Source organism: Gobius niger (assembly GCF_951799975.1).
Source record: "Gobius niger genome assembly, chromosome: 21".
Classification (NCBI taxonomy): domain Eukaryota; kingdom Metazoa; phylum Chordata; class Actinopteri; order Gobiiformes; family Gobiidae; genus Gobius; species Gobius niger.
Window position 1 is genome coordinate 27,109,349 of NC_136872.1, and position 22,966 is coordinate 27,132,314.

General features: G+C 43.0%; 1 protein-coding gene and 1 pseudogene across 2 annotated transcripts in view; both read right to left on the bottom strand.

Annotated features, from left to right (window-relative positions):
- Window positions 1-22,966, bottom strand: part of LOC306981094 (NACHT, LRR and PYD domains-containing protein 3-like) — a gene marked incomplete at both ends in the record, with an annotated part of 141,002 nt that overhangs the window by 15,374 nt on the left and 102,662 nt on the right. Inside the window, one exon of the mRNA XM_079580644.1 lies at window positions 22,680-22,853. Coding sequence (XP_079436770.1) covers window positions 22,680-22,853 — 174 coding nt within the window. The remainder of the gene's footprint in view (window positions 1-22,679; window positions 22,854-22,966) is intronic.
- Window positions 463-6,862, bottom strand: LOC306980687 (protein NLRC3-like; annotated as a pseudogene). The gene is made up of 5 exons: window positions 6,810-6,862; window positions 2,907-3,356; window positions 1,284-2,605; window positions 1,034-1,207; window positions 463-640 (listed from the first exon to the last, which is right to left on the bottom strand). The product of its transcript is annotated as a protein NLRC3-like (transcript).

Here is a 22,966-nt window from a genome sequence, read left to right on the forward strand (position 1 = left end):
TGAGCCGTGATCCTGGATCCTTCTGTTTATTCTCCTGGACTCAGACTGAGGCGTCTGATCTGGAGCTGCTGAACATCATTATCTCCAGCTGTGGAGAAGCAGAAATCAGAAATCATTTATTACAACTTATTATTATTCAGAATAATTAATATGGAAAGACAATGAAAAATAATAAAGTCTTTAAAACAGTTAAATCTCCCGTGTATCGGAGTGTGGGCTGGTGTGACTGAGGAAGACGGAGATAAACTGAATAAGATGATTATTGAAACTAAACTCACTCCAGGTCTGTTTTTCATAAGGATATAACGTAATAACATGGTTAACACTTGATCTTCATAAATAACCTTTAATGATAGAATGGATTTAAGATTAAAAAACTCTTTAAAACAAACTCCAACAGCCTCAGTGTTTTTAGAAAATAGAAAATGTTCCAGGTTCAGAACAGTCTGATAAAGTCTGGACTCACAGCAGTGTCTCCAGTCGACAGTCAGGGCTCTGTTTGAGGACCAGGAGCTCCTTCACGTCTGACTCTCTCAGACTGTTATGTCTCAGCTCCAGCTCAGTGAGATGTGAGGGGTTGGACTTCAGAGCTGAGGCCAGAGAGGAACAGCTGATCTTTGACAAACCACAGCCCCACAATCTGAATAAAGAATAAATGAAGTGATTAAGTCCAGAGTAAAGTCAGAGGAGTTTCTGTAGCTACAGCTGAACATCTGAGACTCTGGTTTGGAGCAGGACTCAGAGGTCGGGGGTAAATGCTGTAGTTTTTCAGACATGATCTCCTACACTTTACTTCACTCTCAGAGAACGGTTACGTCCCATCACTCAGTGATTAAAGGATGAGGAGAGTGGAGGATGGACGAGCGAGAGCCGTCACAGACCTGACACTGACCTGAGAGAGGAGAGCTGACAGTGAGGACTCTTCAGACCTGCACTGACCTGAGAGAGGAGAGCTGACAGTGAGGACTCTTCAGACCTGCACTGACCTGAGAGAGGAGAGCTGACAGTGAGGACTCTTCAGACCTGCACTGACCTGAGAGAGGAGAGCTGACAGTGAGGACTCTTCAGACCTGCACACAGCACAGACACTGAGGAGTCTCTCAGTTTATTACGGGTCAGATCCAGCTCTCTGAGATGGGAGGGGCTGGAGCTCAGCGCTGACGCCACCACTTCACAGTGAAGATCTGAGAGTCCACAGTTTCTAAACCTGTAACAGATGTTAGAGCGACATGTGAGTGATTCTAACAGGTCTGTGAAGCTTCTGTCTGTGACTGAGGACTCACACAGCCTTCCTGCAGTTCCTCACCGCTGGGATCAGTCTCTGTTTACCCTGATCAGACGTCCTGTACTTGTTTAGGTTCACCTCCTCCAGGACCTGCTCTGACATCTGCAGCATGTAGGCCAGAGCCGAGCACTGGATCTCAGACAGTTCCTCCTTAGTTCCACCTCCAGACTTCAGGAAGTCCTGGATCTGCTGCTGCACAGACTGGTCCTTCAGCTCCATCAGACAGTGGAAGATGTTGATGCTTCTGTCGGGAGAGTTTTTCTTTGTGTTCATCTCATTAAGATTTTTAATGACTTCTGTGATTTCTGATTGGTGGATTGGACTCAGCAGAGCTCCTAAAAGTCTGTGGTTGGACTCCAGACTGAGGCCATGAAGGAACCGCACAAACAGGTCCAGGTGGCCATTTGGACTCTGCAGGGACATTATAAGAGAATTCATGAGAATTGCATTCGGACTTGATTTTGAGATGGACCATCTAAATTCCCCAAGAAACTCCCTGACCACCTTCTTGTTGTTCTTAAAGCAGTGGTGAAGGTAAACGGCTGCCAGAAACTCCTGCACGCTCAGGTGGATGAAGCAGTAGACTGACTGGTTGAAGACACTCTCTCGTTTGAAGATCTCAGTGCAGAGTCCGGAGTAGACCGAGGCCTCGCTCAGGTCCAGACCCACCTGCTCCAGGTCTTCTTGGTAGAACATGATGTTTCCTGTCTGCAGATGCTCAAAGGCCAGTCTCCCCAGCTTCAGGAGCAGCTCTGTGTCGGCCTCTGTCAGCCCCCAGGTCTCAGACCTGACCTCTGTTTGTGTCTGTTTGTACTTCCTCTTCCTGTGCGTCTGCACCAACAGGAAGTGTGCGTACATGTCTGTGAGGGTCTGGGGCAGTGGTCCGCTCTGATGGCTTCTCAACACGTGGTCCAGGACTGTGGAGGTGATCCAGCAGAAGACTGGGATCTGGCTCATGTTGTGGAGGCTGCGGGAGGTTCTGAGGTGGGACAGGACTGTTTGAAGCTGCTCTTCATCTGAGAACCTCTTCCTGAAGTACTGCTCCTTCTGTGGGTCAGTGATGAAGCCCCTGACCTCCGTGACCCTGTGCACGCACCGCTCTGGGATCTGATGGGCCGCCGCTGGGCGGGAGGTGATCCATATAAGGGCGTGAGGAAGCAGAGCGCCTCTGATGAGGTTCACCAACAGTACGCCCACCTCTGACCTCTGTGTGACCTCAGAGATGAGCTCACAGCTGAAGTCCAGAGACAGTCTGCTCTCGTCGAGGCCGTCAAAGATGAACAGGAGTTTACAGACGGACAGAGTGTGGGCTGTGAGCGTCTGTGGGGCAGAGAAACACAACATTTAACATCCATGACTTTACACCACTTTCCTTCAACCCTCACTTTAAACCAGTGAGTGGTGGAGCTCCAGTGTGAGGGACTGCAGGGTTTACAGTGAATGTGAACACAGACTGAACTAACAAACGCCCTGAGAGCCAGGAGTCATTTCAAAAGTGTTTGAGACTTTGAAATATATGATGTGAAAGGTAAAGCTTTCTCTAAATGAGAGTGACCTGTGGATCCAGCGCTGGATGGAACACTTGGATCAGCTCCATCAGACTGTAGCGCCCCCTTCTGACCAGGTTCATCTCTCTGAAGGACAGTGGCACCACCAGCTGCAGCTCCTGGTTCTCTGAGCCCTGGGCCCAGTCCAGACAGAACTTCAGGACTGAGAAGGTCTTCCCCACTCCAGCCACGCCCACAGTCAGCACGGCTCTGATGGAGCCCTGCTGCAGCGCCCCCTGCTGCTCAGGGGGCAGAGCTTTAAAGATGTCCTGGCACCTGATGGTGATCTCCTGGACCTCCTTCTTCTTGGACTGTGTCTCCAGACTCCTCTCCTCAGGTTGGGCTCTGGCCTCTTCACTGAGGCCCTCTGTGATGTACAGCTCAGTGAAGATGCTGTTCAGAAGAGTTCTATCTCCTGATTCTTCACTTCCCTCTGTCACACTCTCACATCTGCTGCTCAGGCTCTGCTTATGCTCCTTCAGAACCTTGTGGAGACCTTCACCTGGACACAGAGGAGGAGACACCTGTTAATGTTGATGAACAGGTCTCTTATTCCCTGCTGTAGTTGATGAGTCTCAGACTGAGCAGACTCACCTGGTGCAGGGCCTTGAACCCCCTGATCAGGACTGTTGCCTGTGTCTCCACACTGAGGCCAGGCGTCCTGCTCTGACTCTGTTTCTCTGTGACACAAACACACAGCACTGAGCACGTCTTTAACATCTCACAAGTTACAATCACAAATATAAAGCACAGTTTAGCTGCTGAGACTCTGTGTTCAGGTCAGTTCTTACTGTGAGTCTGGAGCAGGTTCAGGACTGAAGTTTGGATTAAAGCCTTTAGACCAGTCACTCTTCATGGACAGAGCCGACACTGAGGCTGTGGATCTGCTTCTGTGGAGAGAAGATGATTCATGTTTGAATCTGAAATGTGAAGTCAGTCTCTGGCCAGCAGGGGGCGTGTTAATGCAGGAGCAGAGATGACTTTAACATGCTCCATGTGGACTTAGTAATAATAAAGCAGAGAGTCCGACCTCGTTCTGTAAAGTTGTTTTTCCTGCTGATTTCAGTTTAAAGGCAAATATTAAAGTAAAATCAGATCAATAACACTTGTTTATCTTAAAGGGCAAAGGTGAAGCTTCAGCACCACCTGGGCTCTCTGTGACCCTGAGGAAAACCCTCTGTGGGATTTCAGTCTGGTCACAGCTCCTTCAGGCCTCGAGCCAAAGTCCAACAGAACAATCAGATTAATGTCTTTATTTTCTTTATAACGATCAACGAGGAGCCAGTCATTACTGATGGATTTATGATCTTTAACTGAATCTCTGTGATTCACTTCAACTCTAATACTAATGTAACACAGGGAAGGGCATCAGGGTTTGTCAGTGTTTCACTGAAATATGAACATGAATATTCACTCAAAATCACTTTTAGACAATCACAGGATCTTAACACAATCAGTAAAATAAAAAATCACTTCCTTTAAATGAACCATTTAAAAACCTTTATTTAATCTGTAACTCTCCCGTACGAGGGGTTAAAGTAACTCAAATAATAATGATACAATAATTAAAATATGAATGTGGTAAAAACCAAAGCAGCAAAACTAGACTTGAGAAAAATCAAAGGTGTGAAAAACAGAAAGTGGTAAAATCCCACATGTGATTAAATCATCTCTGAATCTGGATTCATTATAACAACATGGTTCATTTAATAACATTAATATCATGTCCATAAACTTAGTCTATGCATCGTCCACAGATCCTCTCATATGTTTCACCTGCACTTATCTCTGACCACTGACCATTGAGTGGAGCTTTTAAACCTCTGAATCACCACTTTAATCGAGCTTTCAAATAAGCCTCATTCGTGAATATTAAAAGTTTTAAAACTTTTGAGAAAACTGAAAACCTTTTTTCCAACAATTTGTAATTTTAAAAGGTTTGAAAATGTATTTCAAGAATTGAGAAAAATGAGCATTTTTCCGACTCAAAGGTAAAATGTCACACCTTCAGTGTCAGGTGGTAAAACCAATGTAAATATCAGAAGAAAATATATTATTATAACATTGTTCACTTTGTTTTAAAAGTAACTAAAGCTAATGTAAGAGTCCACATAAAAGAACATTTCATTTGAAATGAGTTGCTAATGTCAGGTGGTGCAACTGCAAAAACATGTCAAATGACCATTTCAACATTATAGAGATGCTGATCCAGCACTGGTATAAGTGTCAGAGACAATACTAGAAAAATATATCAGATATTGCTTTAAAATGTCGATACTGGAGCGATGATTCACTCGGCAAAGATTTGACTTTGTGCACATTATTGGAAACTATTTACATTTCAGAAAAATATCTGTTGCGCCGCCAACACTTTTTATAAAGAGAAACTGCAAATACATTAAAAAATACATTTAAATTCTTTTAAATGTTATTTAACAAACATAACTTGTTCAAACACATAATTGTCGATATGCAGGACATCAGTTTTGAAAAAGCTTTTTGAAAGTATGTTTTTAGAGAAACTGTGACTCGGGTTCAGATCGGGGAGGCCGTTCACTCCCATCCAGGTCTCACTGTCGTTCCCACGTGGGCGTTGAAGTCCCTCAGTAGAACAATGGAGTCTTCAGTCGGAGAACCATCTAGTGCCCCTCCCAGGAACTCCAAGAAGGCCTGGTGGTGGGTCCACAGGAGGGCGGGCCCACGTCGTCCCTTCGGGCTGTGCCCGGCCGGGCCCCGTGGGCAGAGACCCGGCCACCAGGCGCTCTCGTTCGGGCCCCAACCCCAGGTCTAGCTCCAGGGTGGGGCCCCGGCTGCGCCATGCCGGGCACGTCACGGTCCTTGCGTGTTTCACGTCCATATGAGTCTTCTGAGCTGCTCTTCATCTGACCCGTCACCTCGGACCTGTTTGCCATGGGAGACCCGACCAGGGGCACAAAGCCCCAGACAACAGAGCTCCTCGGATCATTCAGGCTCAAACAACCCCACCATGTGAAGGTAGCAGCTCACGGGGCTGGTCATTGATCCTATAACGCTTAATTTGAAAGAAAACTGACTGCCGTGTTGTTGTCACATATTTTATGCTTTTTTTGTGAAGCTTTAGATTTGGGTAAAGCCAAACTATAGAAAATGTGCTTGGTTCAGGTGGGGGTTTAGAGGTTATGGAAGAGCATTTTTCTAAAAGGTTCTAAGCTATTGTTGTGGCTAACTAAGCTAACTAACCTAACTAAGGTAACTAAGGTAACTAAGCTAACTAAGCTAACTAAGCTAACTAGCAGCAGGTGCTAATGTGGTGACAAACGTCTCCACATTGAGCTTTTGGACTTTGTCTCGGTCCATTTAGGAAACTGATCCATCTGCTCATCCATCAGTGTCTCTGAGGCCTGAGGTTTAAGACTCAGATCTACAGGAAATAACAAATATTACAGCACGACCTGAAACTGAAGAGGGAAAAGTGGAGGCGCTAAAACTAAACAAGTGAATAAAAAACAAACGATAACTTTGATGAACATCATATTAATGACGTTTCAATGAACCATGTTTTCATTTTAATGACGTCTAAATTCTCAGATTTTCACACAGAATTTTCACATGTGGGATTTTATGGAACTCAGTTTTACCTTTTTCTGTTTCTAGTTTTACTGCTTTGATTTTTACCACATTCATATTTAATGATGTTTTGTCACTTTGACCCGTCACACTCACGTTCATCTGTTTAGTCTTTAAATATTATATTTCCCTGAGCGTTAGATCGAATCATCAAAGGTCATTCAGAGTAATCACGACAATCATAAGAGTCTGGTTAATTTTATGACCATCACAAAATGGCCGCCAGAGCTGTTGTTCCAATCGGTTACCATGGCAACGCCTTATCTACAGTTTTATTACAGATCTGTGAATGATCCACTCTCTGTTTTGTCCAGCTCCGTCTAGTCTCGGCTTTATCTGTGGATAAACTCCACATCAGGTTTGTTTCTCACCGTGAGTCTGGAGCAGGTTCACGTCTGAAGTTCAGAGGGAAGCGTTTAGACATGTCACTCTTCATGGACAGAGCCGACACTGAGGCTGTAGATCTGCTTCTGTGGAGAGAAGATGATTCATGTTTGAATCTGAAATGTGAAGTCAGCCTCTGGCCAGCAGGGGGCGTGTTAATGCAGGAGCAGAGATGACTTTAACATGCTCCATGTGGACTTAGTAATAATAAAGCAGAGAGTCCGACCTCGTTCTGTAAAGTTGTTTTTCCTCCAGATTTTGGCTTAAAGGCAAATATTAAAGTAAGATTAAAGTCCAACAGAACAATCAGATTAATGTCTTTATTTTCTTTATAACGATCAACGAGGAGCCAGTCATTACTGATGGATTTATGATCTTTAACTGAATCTCTGTGATTCACTTCAACTCTAATACTAATGTAACACAGGGAAGGGCATCAGGGTTTGTCAGTGTTTCACTGAAATATGATACGACTCAAATAAATACTTAAAAACATCATCTGTTTAGTCTTTAAATATTATATTTCCCTGAGCGTTAGATCGAATCATCAAAGGCCGTTCAGAGAAATCACCCCAATAATAAAAGTCTGGTTAGTTTTATGACCATCACAAAATGGCCGCCAGAGCTGTTGTTCCAATGGGTTACCGTGACAACGCCTTATCTACAGTTTTATTACAGATCTGTGAATGATCCACTCACTGTTTATTACGAGTGAAGGAACTTTCACGAACTCGAACAGTTGAACATGAAACATAAAGTAATGAGTTTAGTCACATTTGTCTTTGAAGGAGGTTAAATAAGAAACAAACTCACTTTGTCCCACAGAGCTGTGGCTCAGTGCTGCCCTCTGGAGGCTTTGCTTTTCCTTCTGCCATTTCCTCCGAGTCTCGTCCTGGGGGAGAATCAGAGCCTTTAACACAGAGATAAACCTCATCATGTGAACGCTGAGTTTATTTACCTGAGACTGAACCAACAGGAAACAGTGAGACTCGGAGACTCGGAGACTCGGAGACTCGGAGACTCGGAGACTCGGAGACTCGGAGACTCGGAGACTCGGAGACTCGGAGACTCTGCTCTGTCTGACGCTCCTTCAGACGCACTTTGACTCTGATTCAGGCAAAGCTACAGGTTAATGATCCACTAATACAACATCCATCATAAACTAAAGGTCAAAAAGAGTTAATAATTACTTAAGTTGTCAAAGTTTTCCCAGTTTTTATCCTAGTTTTGTCTCTGATCATGAGTTTATTCATTTGCTTTGGCTTTTCAGACTTAAGGCAGAGTCAACAAGCAAAGGTTCAGGATCAGTGTTTAGACGATAAACAAAGATGGTCCAGTTTGTCCCACTGACCTTTACATGTGTTTCAGGATTCAGACGCTCAGTTTCATTAAGGCAAAGGTTTTATGTTTCATGTTGCACGATTGAACCTGATCATAACAAAGGCCAATAAAACAGTTCTGATTCTGGAAACGTAAGGATGGAAAAAGCTGTGAGAGATGTTGAATAAAATCCTCTTTATTCTCTTGTGTCCTGATGATTTACAGTTCATGACGTTTGTACTGAATGTGTTTGTTTGTCTCAGTTTTGAATTGTCCTTTGGGATGAATAAAGTTGTTTGAATTGAATTTGACTTGAATTTGTCTTTTAGTCGTTGACAAACCTGCTCAGAAATCCAGGTACGAGGTTTACTGTTTTGGATTGACCAAGACTGTCTTTGAAAACAGAAAAACAATTGTCTTAGTTTGTTATGGAGCCCTGGAAGTGACGTCAGACAAAAAACACATATATAGATTTTTTTTTGTTTTTATTTTAAACATTATTCCTTTAGTCTGTTTCGTGTTTCATGTTGCACAGAAAGTTTGTAAAACCTTTGACAATAGTAATAAACAGTTTCCTGATTCTGAGCCGATTATTGCTCCACGTGGAAGAATCCGGAACGACATCAGGATCCAAACAGCCTCACATGAAACTCTTTTATTGAACTAAAGTTATTTAAGAGACGAGGAAATGCGAGCGCTCAGCCTGGGCACCACAGGTGGGTAGAAGGTTTGGACCAATGGGCGCTGGCTGCTCCGCTTCATGACCACCACACTGGGGGGCCGCCATTGCTGTAGTACCTCCATATTGCCACTAGGCCCCCATTGAAAAGCATCGGAGTTTAGACGCCTTAAAAACAACTTTAACGCCTGGTGTCAATGTTTCCAACACTAGACTAGGCTCGATCTTCCTCCTGAGGTAACGCTGGGTTAGTCACAATGTAAGAAACCAGGCTGGCTTTTTGAAATCTCGTACTTAAAGAGGGGGTGTTCTGCTTTTGTCAGTCCCATAGCACCAGTTTATATCACACTGCAATGATGACAAACCTTCTGTTGGTCTGTAAATGCAGTAAATTAGAATAACTGCCTTGTATAAAATGTCTCTCTCAAAATGGCTGTCGTGAATGTCTTGAAATAGGCCTCTGTCTCTTTAAGAACCTCTGAGCCTTTAGACACGCCCCCTCCACACGCTGTCTGTGGCATCAGTGGGGAGGGGGTTCTGGGCCGTTCAGACTGAAACTCAGACTCAGAACTACAAACATGTGCAGGCGAGAGTAGCTGTTTGTAGAGGGGGAGGGGCTAATCCAAGCTGAACTCCTCCCTGTGGTCCTTTTCTGAGCTGAACCTCGGTGTTGCTGACGAAGCCTTTCGGATGAAGAGGAGAAACGTTCGACACTTCAACTACAGAGTACAGACGAGGACTCAAGAACAATAAACATTTATCTGATGGTTTCAATGGGCTGTAGCTCAGCAGTTAAACTTGTATCATCTGGACAAACCTTGAATTAGAAACTGAATTAAATTGTGATTCCTCTTGTCAGACGCTGCAAGAACTACTTCTGTATTTAATATTTATTTACATTTTTCTTCCATATTCTTGTTCCACACATTTCTTAGTTTTTAAACCCCTTCATTTTCAATAAACACTTTTGAAAATGTCCTGGTGATTCTTTATTCTTGGCTCTTTTCTACCGTCACGTTTCATCCTTGTTTTTGTTGCTTTTTTCTGGAAGTTTTTAGATTTGGGTAAAGCCAAACTGGAGGAGAATGTGCTCGGTTCAGGCGGGGGTTAAGAGGTTTAACCCTTAACCCCCGCCTGAACCGAGCACATTTTCTCCAGGTTGGCTTTACCCCAATCCAAAAGCTTCTGGAAAAAAGCAACAAAACTGAGACGAAAACAATGATAGAAACGACAAAAAAGTGACGAAAAAGTGAGAAACATTGACAAAGCGACCAAAAATTGGAGAAAAAATGAAAAAAAATGTGACAAAAAATTACAAAAAATGGATTAAAAAAAAGGAAGAAAAAATGACAAAATGTGACAAAAAATGACAAAAATGTGATAAATATTGACCAAAAAATGACAAAAAATTTGACAAAAAAAATTGACGAAAAAATGAAAAAAATGTGACAAAAAATAACGAAAAAATAAAAAAAATGTTACAAAAAATAACGAAAAAATAAAAAAAATGTGACAAAAAATAAAAAAAAAATAAAAAAAATGTGACAAAAACGTGACAAAAATTTGACCAAAAAAACAAAAAAATCCGAAAAAGTAAAAAAAAAATGTGACAAAAAAATGAGAAAAAATTTAGAAAATTTGACTAAAAATGTGATTTATTTATTTTTTTAATTCGACAAAAAAATCACAAAAAAATTGACAAAAAATGAAAAAAATGTGACACAAAATAAGAAAAAAAATGACAAAAATGTGATAAAAAAATGACCAAAAAATGACACAAATTTGACAAAAATGTGATAAAAAACAAACAAAAAATGTGATAAAAATGACAAAAAAGTTACATAAATGAGTTGAAAACTCAACAAAAAAAAATGATGGAAAAAACGTGATGCCGTGAGGAAAAAGATCCTCTGGGTTCAGGCGGGAGTTAAGAGGTTAAATGTTCTATATTAGGACATTGTGTTGTTGCATACGCGATACAGCAGGGGGCGGTGGCTCCTTTTGTTTGGCCTATAGAACATTTGTTGTGAAAGTTTGTTCGACAGGAAGTGCGCTTTTATTATGAAGGTCCTCTTTACTGATGGAAACAGGTGAGGCTGTTCCTCCTCTCCCCTCACCGGAAGAACACCCAGCTACCGGAAAGTTCCACGTGTGTTTTCCACCTCATTAGCGGTGACGCCCGGACACCTGTGGAGCCACGCCCTGGTGGAGCAGCAGACCAGAGGACTGCAGGTAAGAGCCAAACTTCTGATCTTCTAATGAAACTGACTAAAGCTTCTCCACTGTAGAACAACAGTGAAACGCCTCATTTGAAAGCTAAGCTGTTTTTGTTCGTTTTCTTCTTCATTTCCGTCACTATATTGATGCTTTTTTTCTTAAAGCTTTGATAGTTTGGGGTGAGTTTAAACAGGAGAAACTGTGCTGGGTTCAGGCGGGGGGGGGGTTGGGGGGGAGAGGCAGGGCCGGACTGGGACTGAAAAAGGGCCCTGGGCTCTAAATGCAGCACTTTTACAAAGACGTATGTGAACCTCTTACCTCCCGTCTTAACCCAGTGCATTTCCTCATGTTCGGTTTTACCCAAATCTAAAGGTATAACGCCTCATTTGAAAGCTCAGACCTACAAAAGTGATTGTACCCTTTTGTCACGTTGTTGCAGCATGTTTTTGTTGTTTTTTCATTACTTTTTTGTGGCTTTTTGTTGTGTTTTCGTCAGTTTCTTGTCACATTTTTGTTGCTTTTCTGGCTCACTCGTTGCCATTTTGATGCTTTGCTTTTAAGCTCTTAGATTTGGGTAAAGCTCGGTTAAGGCGGGGGTTTAAGAGGTTAAGGAGAAGATTTAAACTGGTGGCCCTTCTGTGATCTTCCAGAATGGACACATGGCCAGTCCGCCCCTGGGAAGAGGTTTAACTTTGCGTCAGGAGCTGCGTCGTTCCGTCAAACCGAAGGAAATAAACAAAGAACAGAGACACTTTTTGCTTTGGTGGTGGTTTCTGTCTTTACCAGAACCAACAATAAAAGCAAAATGAACAAAATCAGAAAAAAACACTGACCTACATGTGATTTTTTTTGGGCCTAAACTAATACTAATATACTTCCTTTAGTTCTGTTGCTCACGTGCTCATTTAGTGAAGTGTCTCAACTTTGACCCTAAACCTTAAACTGACCTGTCGATAAATACTTCCCTGGTCCAGATTGTGAGAAGTCGATGCTTTTCTTTCAGAGAATCCAGCGCTGGATCTGAGGAGGTGAGTAAAGTCAAACATCTGATGAAGACGTCCCGGTGAGTGGCTGCTGGTGCTGCTGGTGCTGCTGGTGCTGCTGGTGCTGCTGGTGCTGCTGGTGCTGCTGGTGCTGCTGGTGCTGCTGGTGCTGCTGGTGCTGCTGGTGCTGCTGGTCGGGTCAGGGTTCGCTCTTGCATTAGTCACTTTCCGCCCTCTTCCTCCTCCTCTAACCTCTTCTTCACCTTCATGAATGCATGAACTTTGTCCTGACTTTGCTGGACGAGCGTCTGATGAAGACGTCAGCGCTGAGTGACCACGTTAATATTAAACATCCTCTGCAAACACATCCATAAACCTTTGTCTCTCACTCTCACTTTGCTCCTTCTCTTCTACAACTTCCTCCTGTTTGTTTCACGCCGGGAAGTCGGATCAGGAAACGTGTCTTCAGTCACTGTGAGATCAATGTTTAGCAACACATCGTACAGGCCGAGGTGCTAGTGTTCATGTTTTGTCCTGTGGTGTTGCTAGTATTCATGTTTTATCCTGTGGTGAGGTGCTAGTGTTCATGTTTTATCCTGTGGTGAGTTGCTAGTGTTCATGTTTTATCCTGTGGTGAGTTGCTAGTGTTCATGTTTTATCCTGTGGTGAGTTGCTAGTGTTCATGTTTTATCCTGTGGTGAGTTGCTAGTGTTCATGTTTTACCCTGTGGTGAGTTGCTAGTGTTCATGTTTTATCCTGTGGTGAGTTGCTAGTGTTCATGTTTCACCCTGTGGTGAGTTGCTAGTGTTCATGTTTTATCCTGTGGTGAGTTGCTAGTGTTCATGTTTTATCCTGTGGTGTTGCTAGTGTTCATGTTTTATCCTGTGGTGAGTTGCTAGTGTTCATGTTTTATCCTGTGGTGAGTTGCTAGTGTTCATGTTTTACCCTGTGGTGTTGCTAGTGTTCATGTTTTACCCTGTGGTGTTGCTAGTATTCATGTTTTATCCTGTGGTGAGTTGCTAGTGTTCATGTTTTATCCTGTGGTGTTGCTAGTGTTCATGTTTTATCCTGTGGTGAGTTGCTAGTGTTCATGTTTTATCCTGTGGTGAGTTGCTAGTGTTCATGTTTTATCCTGTGGTGAGGTGCTAGTGTTCATGTTTTATCCTGTGGTGAGGTGCTAGTGTTCATGTTTTATCCTGTGGTGAGTTGCTAGTGTTCATGTTTTATCCTGTGGTGAGTTGCTAGTGTTCATGTTTTACCCTGTGGTGTTGCTAGTGTTCATGTTTTACCCTGTGGTGTTGCTAGTGTTCATGTTTTATCCTCTGGTGTGTTGCTAGTGTTCATGTTTTATCCTGTGGTGTTGCTAGTGTTCATGTTTTACCCTGTGGTGAGTTGCTAGTGTTCATGTTTTACCCTGTGGTGAGTTGCTAGTGTTCATGTTTTATCCTGTGGTGAGTTGCTAGTGTTCATGTTTTACCCTGTGGTGAGTTGCTAGTGTTCATGTTTTACCCTGTGGTGAGTTGCTAGTGTTCATGTTTTATCCTGTGGTGAGTTGCTAGTGTTCATGTTTTATCCTGTGGTGAGTTGCTAGTGTTCATGTTTTATCCTGTGGTGAGTTGCTAGTGTTCATGTTTTATCCTGTGGTGTTGCTAGTGTTCATGTTTTATCCTGTGGTGAGTTGCTAGTGTTCATGTTTTATCCTGTGGTGAGGTGCTAGTGTTCATGTTTTATCCTGTGGTGAGTTGCTAGTGTTCATGTTTTATCCTGTGATGAGTTGCTAGTGTTCATGTTTTATCCTGTGGTGAGTTGCTAGTGTTCATGTTTTATCCTGTCGTAGCTCTGACTCTGATGTTTCCGTCTGACTTTAGTAAAATATAGTTTTTGTTCGTTACGTTTTTCTTTCTCTCTGGGATAAATCCACAAACCTCCAGGCGGCGCTTTAGCCTTTAGCCTTTAGTCTTTAGCCTTTAGCCTTTAGCCTTTAGCCTTTAGCCTTTAGCCTTTAGCCTTTAGCCTTTAGTCTTTACAAAGGGAAACATCAGCCCCAGGTGTGAACGGTCACAGGTTCCAGTCCCATTAACCTCCTGTCTATGAGTGAGGATCATCAGCTTCTACAGAAGCTCCTGAGCTTTGATTTTACTCTGATACAATCATGTGAACAGGTGAGGTTTAGAGCCGACAATAATAATAATAATGAAAAAAATAAAAAAATAAAAAAATATAAATACAAAAATAATTAAAAATATAATAAAAAAATAATAATAATAATAATACATTTTATTTGTAATGCACTTTACATTTGACACCAAATCTCAAAGAGCTACAGTGACAACATGGTTAAAAACAAAACAGTGTAGAATAAAACACAACATAATATAAAAAAAAAAAAAATCATTACCAAAAAAACAAGCATTAGCAAAAAAACAAGCATTTGATACAAAGACGAGCTTTTATCAAACCCAATTTATGAATTAACAACACGGTGACGACGCAAAAACACATTTAAAAAACATCGATGTAGATTTTGGATGAAACAAAGGAACATTTCATGAGGATTTCAGCCAGAGCAGGTCGGTCACATGTTTCTTCTTTCATAATGACACTCAGTTTAGCATTAGCAGCTAACAGTCAGTTAGCCGCTAATGCTAAACTCTGACTGTGTAGCTGCTAATGCTAAGCTCTGACTCTGTAGCTGCTAATGCTACGCTCTGACTGTGTAGCTGCTAATGCTAAACTCTGACTGTGTAGCTGCTAATGCTAAACTCTGACTGTGTAGCCGCTAATGCTAGACTCCTACTGTGTAGCTGCTAATGCTACACTCTGTGATAAATTGAGACATTTGTTTTGCTGTGTGTGTGCTGTGTGTTTGCCCCCCCCCCCGATGGAAGTGGATGAAGCTGAAGGGACGGAGCCGCTAGAGAACAGGTGAATAACGGCTCATCTGAGTTTGTTTTTCTACAGTTACATAAGTCAGATCCATTTCTGTCAGAATTGTATTTAATTGATAATTATGGACGAACTGATTTTCTTTCAGTGAATCCAGCGCTGGATCACGGACTGAGGACTTTCTACCAAGAGGAGCTCAGGGTGAGTAAACTCTGCTGGAAACATCTGATGAAGACGTCCCGGTGAGTGGCTGCTGGTGCTGCTGCTGCTGCTGCTGCTGCTGGTGCTGCTGGTGCTGCTGGTTTTGCTGGTCGGGTCAGGGTTCGCTCTTGCATTAGTCACTCTCCGCCCTCTTCCTCCTCCTCTAACCTCTTCTTCACCTTCATGAATGCATGAACTTTGTCCTGACTTTGCTGGACGAGCGTCTGATGAAGACGTCAGCGCTGAGTGACCACGTTAATATTAAACATCCTCTGCAAACACATCCATAAACCTTTGTCTCTCACTCTCACTTTGCTCCTTCTCTTCTACAACTTCCTCCTGTTTGTTTCACGCCGGGAAGTCGGATCAGGAAACGTGTCTTCAGTCATTGTGAGAGAGATTGTGGCTCCTTGTGAGATGTTTGCTGCTCAGAGATGGACCTCAGGCTGATGAACGATCACAGGGTCCAGTCCCATCCAACCTTCAAAACCTCCCTACATACATAACACTACATACACCGACACACGGCTGGAATACGCTGGTGTTTCAGACCTCGTGCTGTTTTTGCTGTGAAAAGGCAAGTTTTAAAGCTTTATGAATTTTGTTTTTGTCAGTAAGTGGAATAGTGAACCCTGTTCTGCTCTCACATTTTTTCCTGCAACCATTGAATGCCTCACTGCCTCCCGGTCGTTTTTTTTTCCTGAGGAAGAAAAGAACATCAAGCTTTAGGTTCAGCATTTAAATATTTCCTCTTACAAAAGACTTATAGTGACTGAATAGTTTCCTTTCTGTTTGTAACTGAACATTGTGCTCGATGTCGTGAGCAAATGAGCGCTTTATTACCTCTCTGAGAGAGATGGAGACAGAAAGGGATTCAGATGTTTCAGAAGCGCCTCTCTGTTCATTTCTGTGTTGAAAAATAGTTTAAAGACCGGAAAGCCCTCATAAAAAGCCATGTCTTCTCCTCCCTGACAGCATTAGCAAACAACACGACTGGGGAAGGGGCTGCATGTCAATCACAGACCAGATTGACATGTATGCTCTAGGGTGAGACCTGTCCAAGCCTTATGGATCCTCAAAGGCCGGGACAAGGTCAGAGCCCACCACTTACCGGGCGGACGGTCAAAGCTGAGTCTGTTCAAGCCCACCACCTTCCAGACCGATGAAGCTGAGTCTGCTGGAGCCTTCTGGACCACCTATTGGACCTCCTTAAGGTGAGACACACCGGCTGCTGCACCTCATGGCTCTTTTAAACTCTCTTCATGAGAGGCTGCCACACACACAGTATTTAAAGGCTGTAAACCTTGTTGAACTCTCTGAACCGGACACATTTAACGTTTATTTCTGAAATTAGATTTGTTTTTACACTTCTCTTCTCAAATCTATTTCCAGATTAGCTGTAGAACATTCATCACTCAGTATTAGTTATAAGTAGCTCTACAGTTAGCTTTGACTGTAACGTTTGGACTATTGTGCAGATGAATGGGGTTTGTCAATGAACTGTGATGACTCTGTGTACAGGAGGTGGATCGGCTGGTGTCAGGGGGCAGAACAAATGACCTGGAGCTGATGATTGCCCTGCCTCGGCCCTCACCCAGATACTCTCCCCCATCATCACCGAGGACTTGGTGCAGTTTCAGTCCGTACAGCCGTAAGAGCCCAACACCTACTGCACGACTAAAGGTGAGTCTGATCGAGCCCAACACCTACTGCACGGATAAAGGTGAGTCTGATCGAGCCCAACATCTACTGCACGACTAAAGGTGAGTCTGTTCGAGCCCAACACCTACTGCACGACTAAAGGTGAGTCTGATCAAGCCCAACACCTACTGTACGACTAAAGGTGAGTCTGAGCCCAACACCTACTGTACGACTAAAGGTGAGTCTGATCGAGCCCAACATCTACTGCACGACTAAATGTGAGTCTGATCAAGCCCAACATCTACTGCACGACTAAAGGTGAGTCTGATCGAGCCCAACATCTACTGCACGACTAAAGGTGAGTCTGATCGAGCCCAACACCTACTGCACGACTAAAGGTGAGTCTGATCGAGCCCAACATCTACTGCACGACTATAGGTGAGTCTTAAAGCCCAACACCTACTGTACGACTAAAGGTGAGTCTGATCGAGCCCAACACCTACTGTACGACTAAAGGTGAGTCTGATCGAGCCCAACATCTACTGCACGACTAAATGTGAGTCTGATCAAGCCCAACACCTACTGTACGACTAAAGGTGAGTCTGATCGAGCCCAACACCTACTGTACGACTAAAGGTGAGTCTGATCGAGCCCAACATCTACTGCACGACTAAATGTGAGTCTGATCAAGCCCAACACCTACTGTACGACTAAAGGTGAGTCTGATCGAGCCCAACACCTACTGTACGACTAAAGGTGAGTCTGATCGAGCCCAACATCTACTGCACGACTAAATGTGAGTCTGATCAAGCCCAACACCTACTGTACGACTAAAGGTGAGTCTGTTCGAGCCCAACATCTACTGCACGACTAAAGGTGAGTCTGTTCAAGCCCAACATCTGCTGTACGACTAAATGTGAGTCTGATCAAGCCCAACACCTACTGTACGACTAAAGGTGAGTCTGTTCGAGCCCAACACCTACTGCACGACTAAAGGTGAGTCTGATCAAGCCCAACACCTACTGTACGACTAAAGGTGAGTCTGATCGAGCCCAACATATACTGCACGACTAAAGGTGAGTCTGTTCAAGCCCAAAATCTACTGCACGACTAAAGGTGAGTCTGATCGAGCCCAACACCTACTGCACGACTAAAGGTGAGTCTGATCGAGCCCAACATCTACTGCACGACTAAAGGTGAGTCTGATCGAGCCCAACATCTACTGCACGACTAAAGGTGAGTCTGATCAAGCCCAACACCTACTGCACGACTAAAGGTGAGTCTGATCAAGCCCAACATCTACTGTACGACTAAAGGTGAGTCTGAGCCCAACATCTACTGCACGACTAAAGGTGAGGCCACACCAGGAAAAGTCTGAGAAGCAGCGTTCTGAGTAAGATTTAATGTGTTAGCATTGATAGATCAGGATGTTTGGACTGTTGTGCAGATGAACTGTGATGATTCTGTTTACAGGAGGTGGTGCAGAACAAATACCCTGGAGCTGATGATGACGACCCCTCACCCTGATGGCCCCCCCCCCCCCCGCCCTGAACGCCACCATAACCCTGGACCTCATCAGAGAAGCTCGAGCTGCCGGTGTCAGTGCAGTTCTGTCCTTCAGAGTCCATCCTCAACTCCATCGCTGTGAGGTGCAGATCTTTGTCTGGTGATTGGCTCCTCAGATCACAGCTGGCCCCTCCCACCCTGGACACGGACTATTCCCCCCACAGGAAGTCTCCTCCCCTCCACCATCAGACTCATGAATGTAGTAACTTATGTATCTATTTATCTAAGTCATATGTTTGTTTCATGTTGCACGATTGAACTAAAACAAACTCCTAGTTGTGAGGAAAGTTCATTTCATTGTGTGATGTATTTTTTGGGGATGAAGCTAAAACCTGACCTTCTAACCTGCAGAGAAACCCAGGTACGAGGTTTTCTACTTTGGATCGACCAAGACCACTGTCTCAGAACTCGTTATAGTGCAAATGTTTTTAACCTGATTATTTTAGTCTCATGTTCCCTCAGTGCACTGAAGCAAATGTGTAGTTTGTGAAACCTTCCACTGATGACGGCAATAAACTGTTTATATGAACTCTCTGCCAATATTCGCTTCCAGTGGACAGAATCAGGAATTATATAAAGCTCTAGGGAGCATTTTCTTTTCTTTTATGAACTAATCTGCAAAAAGTGAATATCAAGCACCACCGTTTTTACATACTGAGATATGTTCTTACCTGAGCTTTGACGAGTTCTTTAGGACCTGTCTGATCTTCAGTCACGTAAACACAGCGCAGACGGCGTTAGCATTTAGCCTCTCCCTCTCTCCTCTATAGCTCAAACAGGTCAAGATAGAAGCTACCAAGCTCTTCCACGTTTTCCCTATTTAAATATGGTTACGTGAAGTGTTCCACTACAAAGTATAATTACACACAATTGAACAATGTGGATTTTCTAAGCGGATAAAAGGGGGAACTATATTGTAAGGCGTAATAATACCAGGAGTAGTTTGGCATCCGCACAGTAATCTTCACTTTACTGTGAGGATGCCAAATTACTGGTATTATTACGCCTTACAATATAGTTAGCACCAGAGGTCCCTATGCTAAAGTGGCTATGATAGTTAGCACCAGAGGTCCCTATGCTAAAGTGGCTATGATAGTTAGCACCAGAGGTCCCTATGCTAAAGTGGCTATGATAGTTGGCACCAGAGGTCCCTATGCTAAAGTGGCTATGATAGTTAGCACCAGAGGTCCCTATGCTAAAGTGGCTATGATAGTTAGCACCAGAGGTCCCTATGCTAAAGTGGCTATGATAGTTAGCATCAGAGGTCACTATGCTAAAGTGGCTATGATAGTTAGCACCAGAGGTCCCTATGCTAAAGTGGCTATGATAGTTAGCACCAGAGGTCCCTATGCTAAAGTGGCTATGATAGTTAGCATCAGAGGTCCCTATGCTAAAGTGGCTATGATAGTTAGCACCAGAGGTCCCTATGCTAAAGTGGCTATGATAGTTAGCATCAGAGGTCCCTTTTCCTAACTACTTCCTAACTAACAGACCAATTCGGAAGCTTCTTGTCATGGCGGACGCTGACGCACATCCGGTTTGGCGTAAGAGCTCTGACCAATCTGCTCGTTTCAGATGCAGCCCAGGTTTGTGTGCAGGCTGTGACTTTAGAAACGATCTGCCCCTCAGTAAAACAGGAACGTGTTCGGCCACTAGAGGGCGCTATCTCTCTGTGGTAAAAGTCAGACGCTGCAGGGGAACAGGAGGAAACTTATACATCAGTTTGAGACTTTTGTAACGATTCAGAATGGAGCCAAAACATGATGAAGCAGATGAATCATTTTCAAAAACACATTTGCAGTTGAACTAATGATACATGACGTGTATTTTAGTGGACACAGGATTCCTTAAATCACAAAATTATGTTTTTATTTTTACTTCAAGGGGGAATACATATTAATGAACATAAATGTAAATATGCAACATAAGAAAATACAAACATGTACAACATTAAAGACAACAGATCAAAACACAATCAAACCTGAGACGTAAAACATGAGGTCAGAGGTCACATGACTGGTTCAACCTTTAAGTTCTGTTTTAAACACTGTGGTCCAGTCTCTGACGTTTATGTTCTGGTTCATTATAACGAGTTAGTGATAAAACATTGAAATGCTCCGTGTTGGAGACAGTTTAATCAGAAACATCAGATCCTTTTTGTTCCTCAGAGGTAAAATGATAGTTTTGTAAGAATTTACTGCAGTGACAGAGATGATGCAGTTTTGGAAAGAGACAAAGAAGAAGAACAATTATCAACAAAGAATCAAAAGACAAAACCCTGATGTGAATTAAGCCAAACAACCAGGACAGTTTATATCTTACATAATATCAGATCAATGTAATAATATCGATAAGTCAAACAGATAAAAGCTCCAGGATCAGACGCCTGGAGAGTCTGAAGGACTTCACTTTCTTCTCTTTGTCTCCAGGTTCTTGATGGAGCTCAGACCTGTTCCTCTGAGCCGTGATCCTGGATCCTTCTGTTTATTCTCCTGGACTCAGACTGAGGCGTCTGATCTGGAGCTCATCAATAAAAAGATCTCCAGCTGTGGAGAAGCAGAAATCAGGAATTATTTATTACAACTTATTATTATTCACAATAATTAATCTGGAAAGACAATGAAAAATAATAAAGTCTTTTAAAACAGTTAAATCTCCCGTGTATCGGAGTGTGGGCTGGTGTGACTGAGGAAGACGGAGATAAACTGAATATGATGATTATTGAAACTAAACTCACTCCAGGTCTGTTTTTCATAAGGATATAACGTAATAACATGGTTAACACTTGATCTTCATAAATAACCTTTAATGATAGAATGGATTTAAGATTAAAAAACTCTTTAAAACAAACTCCAACAGCCTCAGTGTTTTTAGAAAATAGAAAATGTTCCAGGTTCAGAACAGTCTGATAAAGTCTGGACTCACCTCAGTGTCTCCAGTCGACAGTCAGGGCTCAGTTTGAGGACCCAGAGCTCCATCAGGTCTGAGTCACTCAGACCGTTGTCCCACAGGTCCAGCTCAGTGAGATGTGAGGGGTTGGACTTCAGAGCTGAGGCCAGAGAGGAACAGCTGATCTCTGTCAAACCACAGTCACTCAATCTGAATAAAATAAATACATAAATAAATAAAGTTCTTAAAGTCCAGAGATAAAACAGATCAAACAAACACAAAGACACATCTTGAATAATAAAAGTCATGAATTTAAACTGAAGAGTTAATAATTTAAAACAACAAACTTTTCCACAAATTGTTTAAAGTCTAATTCTTTTCTAAAATATAGTTTGAACAATATACAAATCTTAATGTATAAAAAGTATAAATAGATGAAAATATTTCATTTATTTTGTGATTATTTTTAAAATGGCATTTAACACATTGAGTGCCAACAATCCAGACCATTTTTCATGATATTTGTAGCACCACAGTGTATTCTGTGTTTTAGTTATGGACACAGGCTGTGGCTCGTTTGAAAGCTGAGACTCTCAGCTCTCAGGAGGTGGAAACACTTTCATTCTACGTGTCTCGGTTCCTCAGAAATCCTAAGCTAAACAGAGGCTAGTTTGATCAAATATTGTGTGTTTTATGAAACACAACTGTCTCCCTCATTTCACTCTTCAAGAAAAGAACATGGACTATTGAGAATGTCTGGGCCTGAGTTTCACGTTGTTTGAAGAGAACATGGAGCTGAAATATTGTTACAAAAACACGTTGCCGAGGACGCGGTGGTGACTCGCAGTAAACAGCGCTCGCGTCTGACACAAGGTTTATGTTTAGATCATAAACTGTCGGCTTGTCGACCTCATTGGTCTGTGATTATGAGGCCGACGGATAAAAAACTAAAGAGCATCTGAAGCACAAGGTGAGGAGATGTTCTGTGCAGGAGATCCCTCTGCTCTCCCTCCTCTGTCTGACACTGAGCTGCTGCAGGACCGCTGGGCGGGGCCACTGGGCGGGGCCACTGGGCAGGGCTTTGAAAACACACGATGAACTGTTGTGTCGCCATCTTCACTGTTTTGGTCACGGCCGGAGGAGTTTGATGGTAAATCCTAGCACAGAAGACGACACACAGAGCTCCCGCGCTATGATTGGCTCGTCTTGGTTTTGCCGGAGTCAGCGAGATTCAAATCACACAATTCCAGACTGTTTCCCCCATGAATCTGTGAACATGAGGATCAGTCTGACTCAGGCCAGGCTAAGACTGTCTCGCTTTGTAATAAAACAAAACAAAATTATATATTTTTTTTCTTTTTGGCACTCAATGTGTTAATATATTCTAAAAGTCTATGGATAAAACCTCTAAGTTTTTATTGTCTGGAAATTCATTATTTTTGTCTTGAGCCCTGACACAGAGACAGTGAACTGACCTGAGAATCTGCAGACGACAGTCTGACATTTGTAGAAAACCACACAGATGAGACACTCCTGAGTCAGACAGACTGTTATCCTTCAGGTCCAGCTCAGTGAGATGTGAGGGGTTGGACTTCAGAGCTGAGGCCAGAGAGGAACAGCTGATCTCTGACAAACCACACTTCCACAATCTGAATAAAGAATAAACGAAGTGATTAAGTCCAGAGTAAAGTCAGAGGAGTTTCTGTAGCTACAGCTGAACATCTGAGACTCTGGTTTGGAGCAGGACTCAGAGGTCGGGGGT